Source organism: Crocuta crocuta, unplaced genomic scaffold (genome assembly GCF_008692635.1).
Source record: "Crocuta crocuta isolate KB4526 unplaced genomic scaffold, BGI_CrCroc_1.0 scaffold433, whole genome shotgun sequence".
In the NCBI taxonomy this organism is placed as follows: domain Eukaryota; kingdom Metazoa; phylum Chordata; class Mammalia; order Carnivora; family Hyaenidae; genus Crocuta; species Crocuta crocuta.
This window is the reverse complement of record NW_027530001.1, coordinates 2,291,269-2,309,455: the sequence shown is the minus strand read 5'-3', so window position 1 is coordinate 2,309,455 and position 18,187 is coordinate 2,291,269. Positions and strand designations below refer to the sequence as shown.

Here is an 18,187-nt window from a genome sequence, read left to right as displayed (position 1 = left end):
GTCCTAGAGTCTTAACACATGGCAGGTGATTGATAATTTTCTTAGCTGATTCACTTTTATAACTGAAATATAAAACAATCATTAGGAAGCATGTCCCTTATGAGAGGGTCTCACAGAAAGCATGTGCATTCTTTTTTTAAATCTTTAAAAAATACTTATTTATTTTTGAGAGGAAGAGAGACAGAGCACAAGTAGGGAAGGGGCAGAGAGAGAGAGAGGAGACACAGAATCTGTGTCTTCAGGCTTCAGGCTCTGAGCTGTCAGCACAGGGCTCGATGCGGGGCTTGAACCCACGAACCGTGAAATGATGATCTGAGCTGAAGTCAGACACTTAACTGACCGAGCCACCCAGGTGCTCCAAAAGCATGTGCTTTCTTAATCTGTATAATGTTTCATACATGAATTGTAAAAACATCAAGTGCTCAAGAAACTTATATTTTTATCTTTTTGTTTCTTTTTTTTTTTTAATGTTGGATATTATCACTGGTGGGTTGCAGAATGACTAAAAAGGCTTCATCAATCTGGAATAACTCACCTACACTTACAAAACATGTTTAAAAGTTTCTTTGTCCTTCATTCATAACATTTGCTATCAAGGGTCTGGTTTTGGTTTCCTCAAAAATGTATTAAGTTTACATGTAAATTAAGAAATCTTTATGTCACAGGGATTCCAATAAATGTGTTCATAATTGGAAAATGAGGAAATAAATTAATAAAGAGCCATAGAAAAGGCTAGTCAAGGAAGAAAGGCTTGTCCTCTAATTCCTCCTGAAGTGACTCTAGCAACCTGACATGCAGTAAACCTGGGACTGATACCAGTTAAGCACCAGCAATGTGGCTGATACTTCGTATCTAAAAAGCTAGTTATAGTTCAATCTAATTTTAGTTCCTAATTAACCGAATGCATTTTAGAGGCTCTTTTAATAGGACATGGGATTTGCTTAATGGAGGCGCATAATTTTACCACATACAGTCTAGCCATCTCAAGTTACAAATAGGAAAATTAAGGCTCAGTGGGGCTATGAGACTTATCTAAGGTCACCTGCTCCTGGTCATCAGTCAAGGTGGACCTTGAAACTCTGCTCTGGTCCATTGTTACCTCGGCTCAAGTATCTTGAGAACATCAGGGGCAGAGCCTGGATGGGCCACCTTTGCCATTGCCTTTTGTTCAAGGTCATTGCTATCAGCATCAAAAGTATTGTTTAAGTAAAGATCCAGCAATCTGCCACTGACATCACTAATGTGGATTTATAGAATCTGGACGTGGATTCTAGTGAGTATGATTATATAAATGAAATGCCTAAATCAGTTACTTTGTACTATATACAAGTAGAGGTATTTGTATCTAAGGAATAAGAAGACATTTCAGGCCATAGATCAAATAATAGAACAATCAAAAACGTAAGCCACTCAGGAGAAATACCTATAGCAAATATTTAGTTACCCCAGGCTACAGGAGGCAACTAATTTAAACTTAGAGGCACATATATATATGTGTTGATATGTAAGTCAATGAATATTTTATGAGCCTGTTTAATTTTATTCTACTGGGAGGGAAAAATTAACCATGCCATAAGATAGAATAGGAGCCTCCATGTTAAGAAAATAAGAGAATTTAATTTAAGATTTGAGACGGCATTAAAATTGACTCAGTGATCAACTTATCAAAGTCAGCAGATGCTAATTACGCATCTGTTAAAAAGGAATTTCTGGGAATGGTACATTTTTGTGATCAGCAAAGGAAGTTTTTCCGATGTTGTGTACACATATATCTTCTACTATCTCTTGTTAAAGCCCTGCTTTATATATTCTCATCCAGTCCCCGGCAAGGTAAATAAATACCCTGCATGTCCACTCTATAAAAGGCCTCTCTTAAGTCACCATCTCCGATTACTGGATGTGGTGTTAGAGAGGGGGCTGGATCCCTGATATCTCCTGATATGCTTGTATGTTCATCCTCAATCTGCTCTGGTTGGCCTGGACTCAGAAACCTGTAAAGCCAACTGATTTGAAAGGAAGTCTACCAAGACTTACTCATGAATTCATTGATTCAGTCAACACATGTTTACTAAGTGCCATCTGTTTGCCCAGTGAAGTCATCAATGCATACTCGAGTGCCGAGGAAGAAGACAAAAGTTCTCTGCCTCTGGAAACATAGTTTGCTGGGAGAAAGAAAGCTGTCACATTGAAATACTCAGTTAACAATGCTACGTGTGGACTAGGACTAAATGCCAGCTTGAGAGTTTGTGAGTAAGAGTGAGAGAACCTGGTGGGATGTCTCCTGTAAGGAATACGACTGCCTGCTCGTCTATGGGGGAAACCAACTGCTGCAGGCCATTTGCTCTTGAAGAGGTAGTTAGATGAAGCTGAGACAGCATAAGGCCAGATTAGGGATGCCATGGACTATTGGTCTGGTTCATTTGGACCTGATCCTGGAGGCGTTAATGAACTTTGGAACTTATTTTTTTCATCCAGGAAGAAGCATGATACAGGAATGCTTTATTGAAAATTAACTTCGATCAGAATTTTGCTGACCCAGTTTTACCTTGGAAATGCTAATAGCTATCCACAAAAAAACATTTCATGGACAGATACATTTTTGTAGATTTTTCAAGCCCAGGATTGCTTAGTGCCTTTGTTATGCTGATGTGTAGCATGGAATCACCACGAATGAACGTGCTATGAGAAATTTCCCAAGCTGAATTGACAGAGGGTCTCTCATTTTAACACACGTCTATTTCCATCTCTCTGAACAAACATACTTTAGGACCTAAGTTTTTACATATGAAAAACTTATACTAGAAAGAGAGGAGAAGTAAGTAAGAGCTTCGACTAGAAAGAGAATGGAAGCAAGGAGACCAGGAAGGAGGCTGTGACTGTAATTGTAGCATATACAAAGTTTGCATATATAAATTCGTATTCCTTTTCTTAAAAACAGCCCCCCCCCACACACACACAATTTAAAAAGTGTTAGAACTCACAAAACCTGGGTCTTTACTGGTTGCCAGAAGGTGTTTTTCAGAACTGCCAAAATAAGTTAGATTGTGAAAACACTGGGCACACCCAGGCAGTGCAGCTTTCTGAAGTCAGGAAAGTCTGAGATGACCAGAAACCGAAAAAAGAAAAGAAATGACCCTGCTCCATTTCTCCTTTTCTTTAAAGTACTGACCACGGTGTTGTTTCACTTCACATTATTTACTGGCTCTAAACATCATTCATCTTGTCTAGACATTATTGTTTTCAAGTCATGAGCATATAGAGCTTAGAGGTCAAAAGCAATAATCTGACCAAATCCCCGATTTTCCAAAGAATCCAGAAGGGAGCCAGGAGATAGGACCTGGTATGAAGTAGGCAACTTGATTTTCTTTTTAATTAAAAAAAATTTTTTTAACGTTTTTTTTTAATTTTTGAGAGAGACAGAGCATGAGCATGAGCAGGGGAGAGGCAGAGAGAGGGAGACACAGAATCCCAAGCAGGCTCCAGGCTCTGAGCTGTCAGCACAGAGCCTGATGTGGGGCTCGAACTCGTGAATTGCAAGATCATGACCTGAGCTGAAGCCAGACGCTTCAGCCACTGAGCCACAGGGCTATTCTTTTTAACAAATCTTAACATGATTTCTAACATAGTTTATTTTTATTTTTATTTTAAATGTTTTATTTATTTCTAGGAGAGAGAGAGAGACAGCGCGAGCAGGGGAAGGTCAGAGAGAGAGGGAGTCACAGACTGAAACAGGCTCCAGGCTCTGAGCTGGCAGTCAGCACAGAGCCCGACGCGGGGCTCGAACCCATGAACCGCGAGATCATGACCCGAGCGAAAGTCGGACGCTTAACCGACTAAGCCACCCGGGCGCCCCTCTAACATAGTTTATTGTTCATAATATAATTTAGAGACTATAAGCTTAATTAACTCAAAAAAGAGCAAGGGGATGGAGCAAGGGGAAGAGGTAGAGCCTAGAGTCAGTGTGCAAAGCCTAGCTTTGCTACATGCGAGCTGTGCAACCTTGGGAAAATTACTTCACATCTCTGCTTGCGTTTTCTTCATCAACCAAACAGAGATCATAATAAGCATCTGCCTCATAGGGTTGTGGTGATGGCTAAATAAGCCAACCCACGCAAAGCACTTCGAGGAGGTGCACTCGTGTGGGTTATATCGATAGCAGCTTCAGTCTTCAAGCTTTCCCTTGGGTTTTCAAGAGTTTGGAACAAAGAAATTTACGTTTTTCTGGAGGAGTCACTAGGCTAGTTCTGGATACAAAATCTTCATACCATATATTTATTGAAAGGGAGAGAAGAGCATTTGACATAAGAAAATAGATAAATAATAGGTACTATTTATGTTTTTTATTTGAAAAAGGGAACCCAATTATTTAATTTTTTTAACACACAACCATTGGCTCCAACCATCCTTGGTGATTCCACACCAGCCCTGATACAGCTGTTACAGAAGGCTTGACACTGCCTGCCCTGGAGACTAGAGCCAGGCCCACCCCCACCGACACACTTTCTGCTACTGGGGGAAAAAGAAAGTCATCCAAACCTGAAAGCTGACTTCAGCAACTTCCACCAACACTTTTAGAATAAACTTGGGTGTTTCCCCTCAGAGCTGGGCATTCTCAAAAGCCTGCCAAGAACATTGAGAGAAGACAAAGCAGGAGAAAGGCATGGGGCTGAGAATTGGAGGAAAGAAAGTTCTGAAACCGCTTATGCATAGACTGTATAAGGGAACTTGTTTTCCCCCTGAAAAGAACAAACTAGAGTCCTGAATGCTATCGCTGCCACTCAAGGTAAATGACCTAGACAGAAGACATTCAACATGTCTATTAAGGTAAAAGAAAAAGCCTGATGCCAAATTGGCATCAATATGGAATCAATATAGGGAACAGTCTTTTTTTGTTAAATTGGGCAGCTTATTCCAGAAAAGCCATCCCTTAGATAATCATTGTGGAGAAGTCCTGCCAAACTGAGGGAAATAATTCCACTGGAGTTATATCTTTGATCTCTTTGTCTGTTAGAAAAAATTAAACTGAAAAGAAACTATACAGGCAAGTGTGAATGACATCCAAATTAGATCACTGGAAAAATTTGTTCCTGCACTTGGGGAGAATGGCCAAATGAATCCCCAAAGGGTGTCAATGTAGGAATCAATGTAGATTTCAAAGGGCCACAAGATGTTTTGTATTGTGAAAAAGTAAAGTAGATAGGTGAGGATAAAAGAAAGCCACTTAACTTACTTCTAAGGCAGTTTCCTAACATGGAAGCTGTTTTCCATTTATGGACTGGGCCTTCATGTAGTAACACTTCTGTGCTTGCTACTGGACAGGAGAAGCCCCTTAAATGGAGAGTGTTTACTCCCTGTCCAGCACTGTCCTGAGCTTCTGTGGATTATCTCCTTCAATATCAGAAGGAAGAGCCTGACAGTATGAGGCAGATCCTTGAACAAATTCCTATTTCTTGGTGCTTCTAGTCTGTGCTCCTCAGTACAGACTGGCAGAGTGAGGCCCACCAGTCTGAGTGCACCCCTGGTCTCCTGACTGCATGGAGGCCAACCTCTGCTTGAGAGACCTATGAAAGTGCTCTTGCCCTAGCAATCTCTGGTCCGTGACTTACTTGGGAGTTTAGGGAAATAAAGAGAAATTAAGATATGTGCTGAATTTATGGGGAAGAAAGGCATAATAGTAAGAGAAAAGCAACTTGGGACAATTACTAAGGAAGTTTTGAAAGTTTTCCTTCAAGAAGAGAATTCTGTAGGGGCGCCTGGGTGGCTTAGTCGGTTAAGCGTCCGACTTTCGCTTAGGTCATGATCTCGCAGTTCGTGGGTTCGAGCCCCGCGTCGGGCACTGTGCTGACTGCCGGCTCAGAGCCTGGAGCCTGCTTCAGATTCTGTGTCTCCCTCTCTCTCTGACCCTCCCCTGCTCACGCTGTCTCTCTCTCTCTCTCCTAGAAATAAATAAATTTTAAAAAAAACATTAAAAATAAAAGAAGAGAATTCTGTATATCAATCTGTATATTCAGCTTGGGCCCACTGTATATAAAGGAGTCAGGGCTTGTGGAGAAAGAGGTTATCTGTCTATCTATCTATCTATCTATCTATCTATCTATCTATCTATCTACACAAAGTGATTCAACCATTAGGTACATTGCTCAGAGCTCACCATGGTAAGTGTGGTCACCATCTGTCACTCTACAACATTAGTACAGTAGCATTGACCACATTCTTTATTTCCATCTCTATGACTTATTTATTTTATAACAGGAACTTTGACCTCTTAATCCCCTTCACCTATTTCACTTGAGAAGGCTATCTTTAAAGTTAAAAAATAGGACAGATACAATGGAAAATAACTGGGTCTACTTAGGGTTTTGAGGCTAAAACATAAAATTAGAAATATGCTCTTTTTATACACTTTAAAATTGTGTATTCAAACTTGAGGTTTCAAAAGTGAGGGTTAGATTTGATTCTCGGTATATACTTGGGGTAGGGAGTAAGATGAAGCCCATTTCTACATGTGTGAGCAAGGGTTTGAGGCTTGTCTCAGTTACACTGGTTAAAAACAAAAACGCAGGACAAGTTGGTCAGATAAGAAAAAGGGGAGAATAAATCTTAAATTTAGAACAGAAGGGGGCACCTGGGTGGCTCAGTCGGTTAACCGTCCGACTTTGGCTCAGCTCATGTTCTCATGGTTCATGGGTTTGAGCCCCACGTCAGGCTCTGTGCTGACAGCTAGCTGAGAGCCTGGAGCATGTTTCAGATTCTGTGTCTCCCTCTCTCTCTGACCCTCCCCTGCTTACACTGCCTCTCTCTCTCAGAAATAAATAAAACATTAAAAAACAAAGCAAAACAGAAGGGAGTCAGTCACGAAGTGTTTGACCTGTGTGGCTGTTTATAAGCTTTCTAGACCGTCAAGCATTTAAAGCAGTTAAGTTGATTTGTAGATCACCTCAGGGTCCCTGGTTCAGGGGTAGAGGCTGGACCAAAGGAAAATCTGTATTTTTAGTTTTTTTGTGTGTGTGGTGATAGATTTTAACTAATTAGAATAATAGTAAATAAATAGTACTCCCAAGTTATTTTTACTCTGTGTTACTTGAGAAGTATGTTCAAGTTTAATACAAAATGACTTTTAAAAATTAAATGCATTTTCGCTGTGAAAAAATAATACAAGTTTGGACTCCCACAATGGGAGTAATGGTAATGTGGAAGCCCCCTGAGGAGGGGGGGCAGGCTCTGACATGCTGAGGTTTAATAGGCATTAGGGGGCTCCCCTCCACCTTGCTTATGCTGTCCTTCATGGTCTTCTTTTGGCCTACAAACGTACTTATTTTAGGGGTACCTGGGTGGCTTAGTCAGTTGAACATCCAACTTCAGCTCAGGTCATGATCTCACAGTTTGTGAGTTTAAGCCCTGTATTGGGCTCTCTGCTGTCAGTGTGGAGCCTACTTTGGATCCTCTGTCCCCCTCCTATCTTGGCCCCTCCTCCACTCATACTCTCTATCTCAAAAAGAAATGACCATTAAAAAAAAAAACAGATTTATTTTAAACATTTAAAGCCCTCCATAAAGGGAAACATTTATCGTTACCTTTCACAAGAAAGATGGCAGATATATGACCTGCCTACTTGGCCTTCATGGGAGCCATTGGCCATCAGGCTTAGCTTTCCTCCCCAGCATGTCTAGTTCCAAGGGAGCCTCTCTTCAGCATAGCTGTCCAGGAAGCCACTTCAAATTACTTAGACTTGAACGCTATTTGGCATTCCTAATTTCTATCGTATGTTAATGGGTTTATTAAATCTTTGAATCAGGGCAAATTTTGAGAGTGAAAAAGGAAAGAAGAGTATAAGATTTCGAGATTTGAGGGGAAGACTGAGAAATCACCACCAAGGATGGTATATAAATTTTGCCTGGAAGTTTTCAGAGGTAGAAATCCTATACATCAAATATATACTACATGCCACATACTGTACTTCTTTGTGTTTGTTATGCCATTAATTTCCTTACCCAGTAGCTGTGGGGTGTCGAGGTGGGAGGGAGGAAGTCAGAGAGAGAGAGAGAGAGAGAGAGTTCAGTTGTACAGTGGAGGAAACTGAGCCTCCGTGATATTAAAATGACTTGTTCAAGGGGAAAGAGCTAGTAAGGGCAGAGCTATAACACAGATCTCCAGAGTTCATATCTGGCCAGTATACTCTGCAATTTTATACATCGTTCCCAGCAGAATCAGATCAGTATGTGTAGCATAAGAATCTTCTCAAGGTAGCCTGCATTTTTAGGGCTATGCCCCTTAGCAACAAAATTCAATATAAATTTGAGTGGACTAACAAATAAAACTTCAATATTGTGTTATTTCTACTGATGGGCAATAATGTTCCTTAGAGATTATGAATCAAGATATTTTCCCAGTGTGACTCTTATTTATTTATATTTTCCTTAGAGGTTGTTTTTTAGGTTTTTTTGGGGGGGGGGTTGGTGGGATTTTTTTTTTGAGGGAGAGAGAGAGCAAGTGTGAAAGTGGGGACAAAGAGAGAGGGAATCCCAAGCTGTCTCCACACTGTCAGGGCGGAGCTTGAACTCTTGAACTGTGAGATCATGACCTGAGTTGAAATCAAGAGTCAGACGTTTCACCAACTGAGCTACCCAGGTGTCCCCATTATGAGTTTTCTTTTGAGATATTTGCCTGTTGCTGTTCACATTAAATTTTCCAATTGTGCATTTTCATCTGATAGAATTAAAGTGTTTTGAGGAAAGCTATTTTGTAATAAATACCTCATACTAAATAAAGGAATAACATTTTGAGGATAATACAATCAATGATTTAGTGAGTACTAGTTTGAATTTAATTAGTGTTATAGAGGCTATTTTTTAAGCTATTGATTATATCAAGAATTTTACCATCTTTTATACATAACAGACATAAAACCAATTATGTACTGGATTGCTTTATACATTCCTAATAATGCGGAACAATTCTTTTATTTTCCATTTCAATTGACCTCATGAGAGTTTCAATATTCATTTCAAATCAGGAAGAGCAAATAATGATTCTTCAGCACTGTCATGCTACTGCTCAAGGAAGATCAATTGTTAAGTTTTTATTGAGCACTACTCTATGCCCAACATTGTACTGCAGTCATAGTTAGGATGCTGGAAAAGAGACCAACAATGGTTCTTAGTGCTGAAGATTTGCATGTCTTCCAGTCCACCCTCCTGTGCACGGTCATGTCAGAGATCACTCTTCAACGTGATCTGCCACAGCTCAAATGCATCCTCTAATGTTCTCATTAGTAATAGCAAACACTTATATACCACATACTAGGTAACAGGCCTCCTGAACATTTCATAGAAATTCATTTCATCCTCTCTAAAATCCTATAAAATAGATGTTCAACTGAACAGAACAGAAATCTGAAACACCAGGAGTGTGAGAAACTTTACCAAGATCAACGCTACAAAGTAGTTGGGCTAAGCTTTGAACTAGGGGATCCCACCAGGTATCAGCATACTTAACAAATACTCAGATACCTGAGCTGTAAGCTCTTAAGTAATCCAAGTAGGAGCAGGTGAGTGTCCGAATAGAGGAAGACGGTATGACTGAGAAAGCTGAGCAATGAAGAGACACACTAAGAATCAGAAAGCCAATTAAAACCACAGTCAAGATTATATCTCTAAATGAATCTATTGGTATTTTAAAATGTATTAATCTGAGCACTGTCTCTTGGGGGAAAAGGAATCAGCACATTATCAAGTCAGAGCTAGGATGACCATATCACATGACTCAAACCAGGGCACTTTGGAGAGTAAAAGTGGTACTATTAATAAATAGTAATTGTGGAACCATCATGGAAAAAGAATACCAATGGTCACCCTACTCGTAGGTACCAAAAGAGGTACTTTTGAACAACTCTTGGTAGAAGCCATACTTGGTGGTGTCTAATTTTGACTGAAAATAATCCTGGGTGGAGGAAGATATATTCAGGACTTGATTCTAGCTGGGCTCCTTCCTTGTAGATAATGTCCAAGGACCAGTTTCCCAACCACCTACTCTCCCTTGCCCCACACATGGCACCCAGGCCACTGTAATCATTCAGTTGTGTAGACAAAGAAGAATAGATTTCATTCTATTAATATATCTGGTGTCATCTCCATTGTTTACCCATTTCTGATTGCTGCCTTACAGTTGCTCCGCTCTGCTGCTGATTGGTCGGCTGGTATAAAATACCATGAAGAGTCCATCCATGCTGCGTATATCCATGTAATAGAGAACAGCAAGCACTATATCTATATAGAAGTAAGTCCTGATCATGTAAATTGGTATGACAACCTGCCTTCCCATAAATGGCTCACAGACACTGCAGGGTCCCCAAACTCAGGATCTGCTACGTTAATCGGCCTATGTTGAGATGTGAATTCAGGTAACCTGAATTTTTACCTCCTCAGCATAATTGACATTCACTTTGCAATTTCATTAACTCAGGACTCTAATAGGAACCCCCCAAGATCTTATTATTAAAATGTATAACTTACTATATTATTAACCAGAAATACCACAACATGGATGAGTACATTTTTATTTGTCTTGAGTTGGAAGGTCCAAGTGTAAAGCATGAGCTGCTTCAGAAGAGCACACACAAGAGGAAGTTGTGAAAATGGAGATGATTGGATGCTACTGGCTTAGATGCTACTGGATATTAGATGTTACTGGCTTAGATGCTAATGGATATTAGATGCTACTGGATTAGATGCTACTGGATGCTACTGGATATTAGAATAGGGAGAGTATAGGAAAAGGAACATAGAAAAGGAAGATGTGAGAATATTGAGGACATGTACCACCTTTTTCAATCCTCTATGAACCACTCTTCATTTAAAATTTTTGTCAGATCCCAGAGTTTGTGTTCAGAGAATAGAAGAAAATCTAGAGACACCGGGTTTAGATTTAAATGAACTTAAAAGTAGATATAAAGCTAGCTCAGAGCATGTGGGAAATCCTGGGAAAAAAAGTTCTGATAGTGTAAAAGTAAATCAGAGCACATCTCCTGCCTTTATTTTAGCCTTATCTTTCCCATTGAACATTTTTTTTTTTTTTTTTTTTTTGTAATATGTAAAGGAGATGAGTTTCCCGGAGAAAATCATCCTGACCCTATATTCCTTCCCCTTGAGTCTGGCCCTCTGCCTTCCATGCAGTGACTACTCACTAAGGGCAAGTAGGAAAGAATTAGAGCTATATTTATTTCACAGGCCTGGAGAAAGAGAAGCTGATTAAAAATATTAGCAGGCCAAATGCAATATGATATCCTGGATGAGACTATGCAACAGAAAAAGGACTCTGAATATCAAAGTCTGGAGCTTTGCAGTACTAATACAAATAGTGTTATTAATTTCAACAATTATAATAACAATATAAGATATTAATGGCTGCCTCACCCATTACCCAGAATCCTTTTGCTTTATCTCTTTTTAGTAGCATTAAGTCAGCTTTTCTTATTAATGCTATCACAGCCCTAAATGAGGTCAGTAATGCCATGTGGCTACACATGGTTATGGACACAAACCTGGTAGTTAACACCTCTACCAGAGATACGTGGTTGGGATTGACCCTGCTCTCCTCACAAAAGAACAGGCCATGACACGTGGCCATGTTTACAGCTGAGGAATGCTAAGCCTCTCTGTAATATGAATTCAGAAAAACAAATGTGGTTTGATTGCCACTGAAATTTTTATTGTTTGATGCCTTAAGGGGAAACACATTCTCAAATGAGTTTCCGCACAATGTCTTCTGGTAAGTTTGTGTTATAGAGGCAGTTTACAGACTTCTGTACTTAAGTATAAAAACATGTAAACGAGTAAAAGCAATGATGTTGCAAAGGGATGACAACCATAGTTTGAGTCGTTGCTTATATGTCTCTTTAAGATGATCTGCAAAGATTACTTTGTGTTGATTAGACTTAAAAATCACAAGTATCTCATAACAATGTATGTAAATATGTAGTAGTGGTATTTATACCGAATTACTAACATTCCTTTATATAGCAACTAAATCTTTTATACCATTATGATAATAATGTCTTGCCCCAGTTTTTAGTAAAAGTTTTAAATAATATTTTATAGGCAAATGAATCGTACAGATTACTCAAAGCAAAAAAGGAAAATTGTTTCTTTTTCCATTTTATTAATTTATTTTATATATGAAACATACTTGTGAAAGAGATTTGAAGCTACTTAAAATAGATGTTCAGAAAAAATAAGAAAGCCAAACAAGTGAAACAAGGCAAGAGCAGATACTAGGAGGTAATAGAGGATGGGTGGAGAAAATCAGACCCATGATTCTGCCATCTATCCTGGTAGAAAGGTAAACTTAGCATGAGACAGAATGTTTACCTGTATAGGATTTTAAATCATGAGCATTTACACAATACTTGTATTTGTAAACCTGATATCCCTATTGATTAAATTTGGAATGTAAATTTTAAAAATGTAAGCGACAAAGAATTCAGATGATGAAATACTAGCATAGCCTCCCACTTGACTAAGGTATTAGATGTGGGTATAGATGTACATGAAACCCAGAGTTGAGATGAGGCTTCTCTTATTCTCGACATCATTTACTTTCCTAAATGATTTCAGTAATAAGAACATGTCTGCTATGTGAAATGTTTTTTTTTAATATCAGTGTAGTGTCTGTTATATAGCACACTGTCCTTATATATTTACTACTAAGATAAGAAAGACTTATAGGATTACTCTATTTCTCGTAGAACCAGTTTTTCATAAGTTGTGCTGATGACAAAGTTGTATTCAACAAGATAGGTGATGCCATTGCTCAGAGGATCCTGAAAGCTCACAGGTAATGTTTTAGCATTTTGGTAAAAGTAGTTACTGCAAATGATTCTTGCATTTACTGCTAAAATGACTTTTGAAGGCCCATTTTAAAATACTGTCTTTTGCTAGCAGGCATAAATTGGGATCAGCTAGCAGTAGGTTATTGGTTCCTTGAGTCTGATTTCAGTGGCTGAGAATTTTGAGTCCATTTTTGAAAGAATCTGAATTCTTCCAGGGCACAGTCATTTTTTCCTGGCCAGTCTCTTTCCCACGCCGTTAGACTTGTGATTTATTTAATGGCAGACGGTTACTGTGTTCACTTAAAAATCAAAGCAAAATAGTCATCATATTTTTCCATGAGTTATATTTAAATTCTGGTTGCCCTCTGTCCTATTTCTTCAGCTTGGGATTATTTTTAAAATAACAATGTTATTAAGGTATTATTCACATACCATACAATCCACCTACTTAAAGTGTACAATTCAGTGGTTTTTAGTATATTTACAGAGTTGTGCAACCATACCTAATCAGTTTTAGAACATTTCATAACTCTAGAAAGAAACCTTGTATCTGCTAGCAGCCACTACTATTTTCCCTTATCTTATCCCCGTGCAACCACTAAACTATTTTCTTTCCCTATAGATTTGCCTAGTCTGGGCATTTCATGCTGAATAGAATCATACAATATGTGGTCTTTTGTGACTGACTTCTTTCACTTAATTTAATATTTCCAAGACTCATCTATGCTATAGGATGTTATCAGTGGTTCGTTTATATTTATTGCCAGGTAGTATTCCATTTTCTGGATATATCACATTCTATTTATCCATTTGGGATGTTACCACTGTTTCACTATTATGACTAATGCTGCTGTAAACATTGTGTATTAGTTTTTATGCAGACATATTTTTATTATTCTTCACATAGAATTGCAGATTTATATGGCAATTCAATGCTTAACATTCTGAGAAACTGCCAGAATGTTTTCAAAAACAGCTATACCATTTTATATTCCGATAGTGTATGAGGACTCCAATTTCTGTATCATTGCCAGTAATTACTTTCTCTTTTTTATTATAACCATCCTTATAGGTGTAAATGATATCTCATTATGGGTTTGGTTTGAATTTCCCTAATGAATGATGTTGAGTATTTTTTGTTTGTTTATTGGCCGTTTCGTGTATTGTCTCTGGAGAAATAGATACTCAAGTTTCTTGGCCATTTTTTAAATTAGGTTGTCTTTTTATTGTTGTGAGAGTTGTTTTATATATTCTAGATATAAGTATCCTATCAGATTTGTGATTTAAGATTTTCTCCTATTCAGGCTGTTTTCTTTTTTGCTTTCTTAATACTATCTTTAGAAACACAGAATGTTCTCGTTTTGATAAAGTCTAGCTTATCTGTTTTTTCTTCTATCTCTTCTGCTTTGGTGATGGGGCTACTAATCCACTGCCTAACCCAAGACTATGAAGATTTTACACCTCTTTTCTTCTCAGAATTTTACAGTTCTACACCTATGCTTAGGTCTTTGATTCATTCTGAGTTACTTTTCATACATGGTGTGAGGTAAGGGTCCAACTCCATTCTTTTGCATGGGGCTATTCACTTGTTCCAGAGCCATTTGTCCAAAAGACTATTCTTTCCCCACCAAATTGTCTTGGCTCCCAGACTACTTCTTTTTATGGCCGATTTTAGTTCTGTATAGAAGCAGCAGAATACACAAACAATACCATTACATTTTATTATTTCAATTCAGTAAACACTTGCAGTAGAGAATGTTAAGTGCATACACATTTGGGAATTAAAACATTTTTGTACTTCCAGCAGCACAGTACCTGAATATCCTTTTCTCACATAATATGTGGGGGCTTTTAGATCTAAGAACATTTTAGAACAGTAACTACCAGTATTTTATGTGATTTATAGTTTAGATTTATACTCTTATGAATCTTCACAAATACTCTCGGAAGTAGATATCGTTGTTGTTATTGTTGTTGCTGTCCCCATTTGTAAAGTTGAAAAACTAAGATTCAAGAGGTGACGTGGCTCGACTAAGCCACTAGCAGCAATAGGCAAAAATAGCTTTGAGCATAAGCCTTCGGGCTTCAAAGCCAATACCTTCCCCCATACCACGTAACTTCATTTCATTGACAAGTAGGATTTAAGACCCCTTCAGGGTTGCCACAAATTGAGTTAAGTGGAATGGGCTTTTGTTGTCCCCTCTTCCCATTAAACTAGCCATCAGGTATAGGCTGACTTGAGGAAATGAACATGACCTTGGGTGAGGCAGGTCCCTTTCACCAAGGAGGGCAAATCCTAGCGAAGGACTTCACTGTGAGTGAGTACTCAGTATCCAACACTCTCCGTGGTAAGGGAATGTTGTCTTGAACCCATGGTGAGGTTATTTAGGCAGCACATCACAGTACTCACCACATCCTGCAAGGTATGCAGTAGATCTCCCCTTTGACTACACATCAAGATCACCCTTGGACTTTTACAAAAATCTAGGGAGCTGGACTCCTTCCAGGCTTGCTGGGTCAGAATTTCCTGGAGCAGGGCCCAGGCACTTGCATTTCATAATTGTCCACCAGTAACTCCAGGCAAAGTCCAGATTGCTTAGTACTCCCCTAGAACAGCACATATAGCCATAAATATTAATGATGATCTGTGCTTTTACAGGTGACCTCTATCTTTTGCCTTCCCATATACTTTTTTTTCAAGAATGTTACCATGGGATCTGTTTCTGAGATGACTTAAAATAGTCTTGTTTACAGTTAAGCATACCCACACACACTAAGATTTCTTGCATCATGGCCAGTCTCTCAATTCCATGGGTCAATTTATGTCTAATTTACAAAATTAAATTATCCTTCTGTTAACTCTTGCATTTCATTGATGCAGGAGTATCCACTTTATCTATAAAGCACATATGACAAAAGAGAAAAATACTTTTTTTTCATGAAGTTAAAATAAGTCGCAGAAATCCATTAAGTTGACAAATGAGCTCACTGGGCTGAGCAATGAGTGATGAATATTGTAGCCGTAATCAACTCATAAGGAGACTGGGCTGAATCTCAGCCTCACTCATCCGAGTTATTAGTTCCCTATAGTACATGTATTGATAAGTACCTGCAAGATTTGTTTCTAAAGGGTTTGGGAGCCTGAAAGGACATTTTTCTTTAGCATATTAATTTGTTTTCAAAAATCTGGACTTCTTCTAAAATCATAGTATTTCAGGGCTGTAAAGAACTTGAAGATATTTTCCGACTGAATATTTCCCAGTGAGCCTATGAGCTGCCTTTGAAAGGAATAGGGCTCTGTGGTGAGAGAGCACTGTAAGGTAGCATCTGCTGCAGGTTGTATCTCACAGTTGGAAGTTCACAGAGCATATTAAAGATGCAATTTCAAGCCTCCTTTGTAGAAAACAGGCCATGAGTCCATTGGATTATGTGTTAACTGTGTGTTATTTGCCTCTGATGTCTCAATGGTCTCCCTTTCTTTGACAGCCACATTTCAGAGGGTGTGTATGTTACACGTAAAACTTCTCATGGATATGCATATGTATACTGGGAATATATTTTACATTTTCCCTCTTCTCTGTATCTCCACATTATTGTTCATCTCCTGTGTTAATCTAACTGTGGAATACGTTTTCATTTAACAATTTCAAGTCTGTGAGCTTGCATTCTTAGAAAATGGAGAGGTGAAATTTAAAAGCTTATCTTGCAGCCTGTCTGCAATGGGACTTCCCACTTTCACTGAGGGCCATGGTATATCTGCCCAAGTTCACCCCCTTTCTTCCTTCATTTTCTTCTCTGTGCTCTACTTTCCTGAGACTCAGAACTTTCCTGCGAGGGTCACATGCCTAGCAACAAGTACAATTTGGGCTGTTGGAAAAAGAATAGAATAAAGCACAAAGCAGATGGAGGGAAATGACAGTCAGCATTCAGCCAGGCCTGACCAAGGAACACAGGCTCTCTTCCAGGTCCCTCCCACCCTGGAAAGATTGGAGTCTTTTAATTGCCAACTCCCTCAACTGGGCTGAGACTTTATTTTTCTGCCAGTACTGGAATCCAGGGAACACCAATTCCCTGGAGTGAGTTCTCTGCTTTCTTCACTTCCTTCTGGTTCCTTCTCAACAGCCATAATTCTTCGCAGAAATACATTTTTGCAAAGCCTTTGTGCTCTGATCCGTGACCTAGAGCCTCAGAACATTGTTCATCCCACGGTGAACCAACAGTAGCTATGGTTCTCCGCAGAAATCAAAAGGTCTGCTCTAATTAGTAAAACTGTCTTGGCTCCCAACCCACTGTAAGCCCGTCTTTAACAACTCAAATCTGACTGGAGATCAGGGAGAAGAAATCATAGTCCATAGTCTAAGGTCAACCGGTTTATACCATATTTGAAGAAGCCAAGAGAAAGAGCTAGAACTGACTGATCTAGGTCGAAATTTTATGTGCCCTGAATGAATTGTTCCTGAGGATGAAACAGTTTTGCTTCTGGAAACTTGACATGCATAAGTCTGCTGCCTTGACCAAAAGGAAGTGAGGGGGTGCATTTTGCACTGTTATCAACACAGAGTTGATACATACAATGAAAATAGGCAGTGGATTTAATGCCTCCGCATTTTAATATTAAACTGCATTGAGAAATACACTCTTAAACTACATTGGAAAGCACATAATTTTGTAAGTTGTTCAAATTCTTCATGCTTCCTATAACTGTAGAGCAGTGCTTTGCGCTTTGCCCATGAGTGGGTGGTACGGGGAATGTTCTTCTGGGGAATTGGAAATTATTTGGGGACCAGGTGTCTGGGGACTTGGGTTCCTTTCAACTCTGTTGTCTCCACCTATGTGACCTTTCGAGCATATCAGTTTGCCTTTCTGATGCTCTGTTTTATTCACTAACAAAACAGTACCTGTTCTACCCAGATCATATGTATGGATGTGCAAGCACTTCGAAAACCAGAACATATCAATCCGCATAAGAAATTATTTCCAGGAAATTCATCTTCTGGAAATATGCTAGCTCACCGTACGGTTAAGCAATGATACAGAAGCACAATACTCAGATAAGCTGTTCCAGAAGTACTATTTATGGTAGAAACAGAAATGGTTTGATTAAAGTGATGTGTAACGTGCCTTATTTTAAATTGTTAGATAGCCACTGCTGGACAGGTGAGTCTTACCTTGGTTTTCTACCTCTGCTGCTTGTTCATCCTGTGACAAGTAGAGACAAATTATTCAACACTATTCAGAGGGGTCCTGCCAGGAAATGACAGCTGCCTTCTCCCAGGAATCCATTTTGGGAGTCTTTACTATTGATGCAATAAACATCCTCCCTCAGATATAAAGTAAGGCCCTCAGTAGCATAACATGAAT

At 39.0% G+C, this 18,187-nt stretch overlaps 1 protein-coding gene across 3 annotated transcripts in view; it reads left to right on the top strand.

The window, feature by feature from the left end:
* The window catches only part of PLD1 (phospholipase D1), a 208,221-nt gene that overhangs the window by 138,688 nt on the left and 51,346 nt on the right, over positions 1–18,187 (top strand). For all 3 annotated transcript variants that reach the window (XM_077763675.1, XM_077763676.1, XM_077763674.1), the window contains 2 exons: positions 10,165–10,275; positions 12,743–12,831. In XM_077763675.1, the coding sequence (XP_077619801.1) occupies positions 10,165–10,275; positions 12,743–12,831 (200 nt within the window). The remainder of the gene's footprint in view (positions 1–10,164; positions 10,276–12,742; positions 12,832–18,187) is intronic.